The 846-nt window shown below is 62.8% G+C and overlaps 1 protein-coding gene across 1 annotated transcript in view; it reads right to left on the bottom strand.

Moving 5' to 3' along the window:
* CHRD (chordin) overlaps window positions 1–846 on the bottom strand; it is a gene marked incomplete at its 5' end in the record, with an annotated part of 6488 nt that overhangs the window by 1440 nt on the left and 4202 nt on the right. The window contains 4 exons of the mRNA XM_010020060.1: window positions 1–39; window positions 121–333; window positions 589–702; window positions 792–844. The exon at window positions 1–39 is cut by the window's left edge and continues 22 nt beyond it. Coding sequence (XP_010018362.1) covers window positions 1–39; window positions 121–333; window positions 589–702; window positions 792–844 — 419 coding nt within the window. The remainder of the gene's footprint in view (window positions 40–120; window positions 334–588; window positions 703–791; window positions 845–846) is intronic.

Genomic DNA, 846 nt, shown 5'->3' with positions numbered 1-846 from the left:
GGGCTGACATAGGATAGGGTCGCAGATCACTGTGCGCTTCTGAGGGCAACAGGTCAGGGCTTATTACAAGGGGCACTACTGACAGTGCTGCCCCCCCCAGCATGCACGCCCAGACCGTACCTGGCAGCTGCAGACAGAGCACTTCCTGTCATAGTCAGGTGCCCAGCGAGTGCCGTGCGCCCGGTGCTGCCCCTCAAAGAAGCAGGAGTTGGGGTCCTTCTTTAGCTGCTCCAGGTCCCTGGTCTTGGTGCCCTCAGAGAGCTCGGCCTCCCCCAGGGCCTCCGCTGGGGCCAGGCGGGTCCCTCCTGCGTGGCACTGGTTGGGGATGTGCACCTGGAGAGGGGCAACAGGGTTGGCACCACCTGGGGATCCTCTTCCTATGCCAATGCCTAGATACCCTCCATGGACAGGGCTGGTGGAAGAAGCACCTACAACCACAGTACACATCACACAGGGCAACTGGGACCATTCCACAGCGTGACCTCCTTCCTGTGCCCTTCCCACCCTGCTCCACGCAGTACCACCCCTCTGGGGACCCCAGGCACCGGTGGGGATGGGTAGGGGTGTCCTGTGCAGATGAGAACCTACCCGTCCTCGCATTTCTCCATTAGGGTGGGCTTTGGTGCTGACTTGCAGGAAAGCAGTGCCCTGGGCCAAGTGCTGCAGCAAGTCAGCGTCCAGGTCCTTCACCACCCCCTGAGCCTGCCAGGATGAGAGGGGCACCAGAGGGAAGCACATGAGGGCTGGCCTGGCCCCCGCCATGAGGTGTCCCAACCAGGTGCCTGCCTCACCTCGGTGCTGTAGAAACCCTTGAGCAGGCGCTTGTGCTGGTGAGGACGGGTGCCC

Source organism: Nestor notabilis, unplaced genomic scaffold (genome assembly GCF_000696875.1).
Source record: "Nestor notabilis isolate BGI_N333 unplaced genomic scaffold, ASM69687v1 scaffold18458, whole genome shotgun sequence".
Classification (NCBI taxonomy): Eukaryota; Metazoa; Chordata; class Aves; order Psittaciformes; family Psittacidae; genus Nestor; species Nestor notabilis.
Note: the sequence above shows the minus strand (reverse complement) of the source record. Positions and strands in the feature narration are given on the sequence as shown.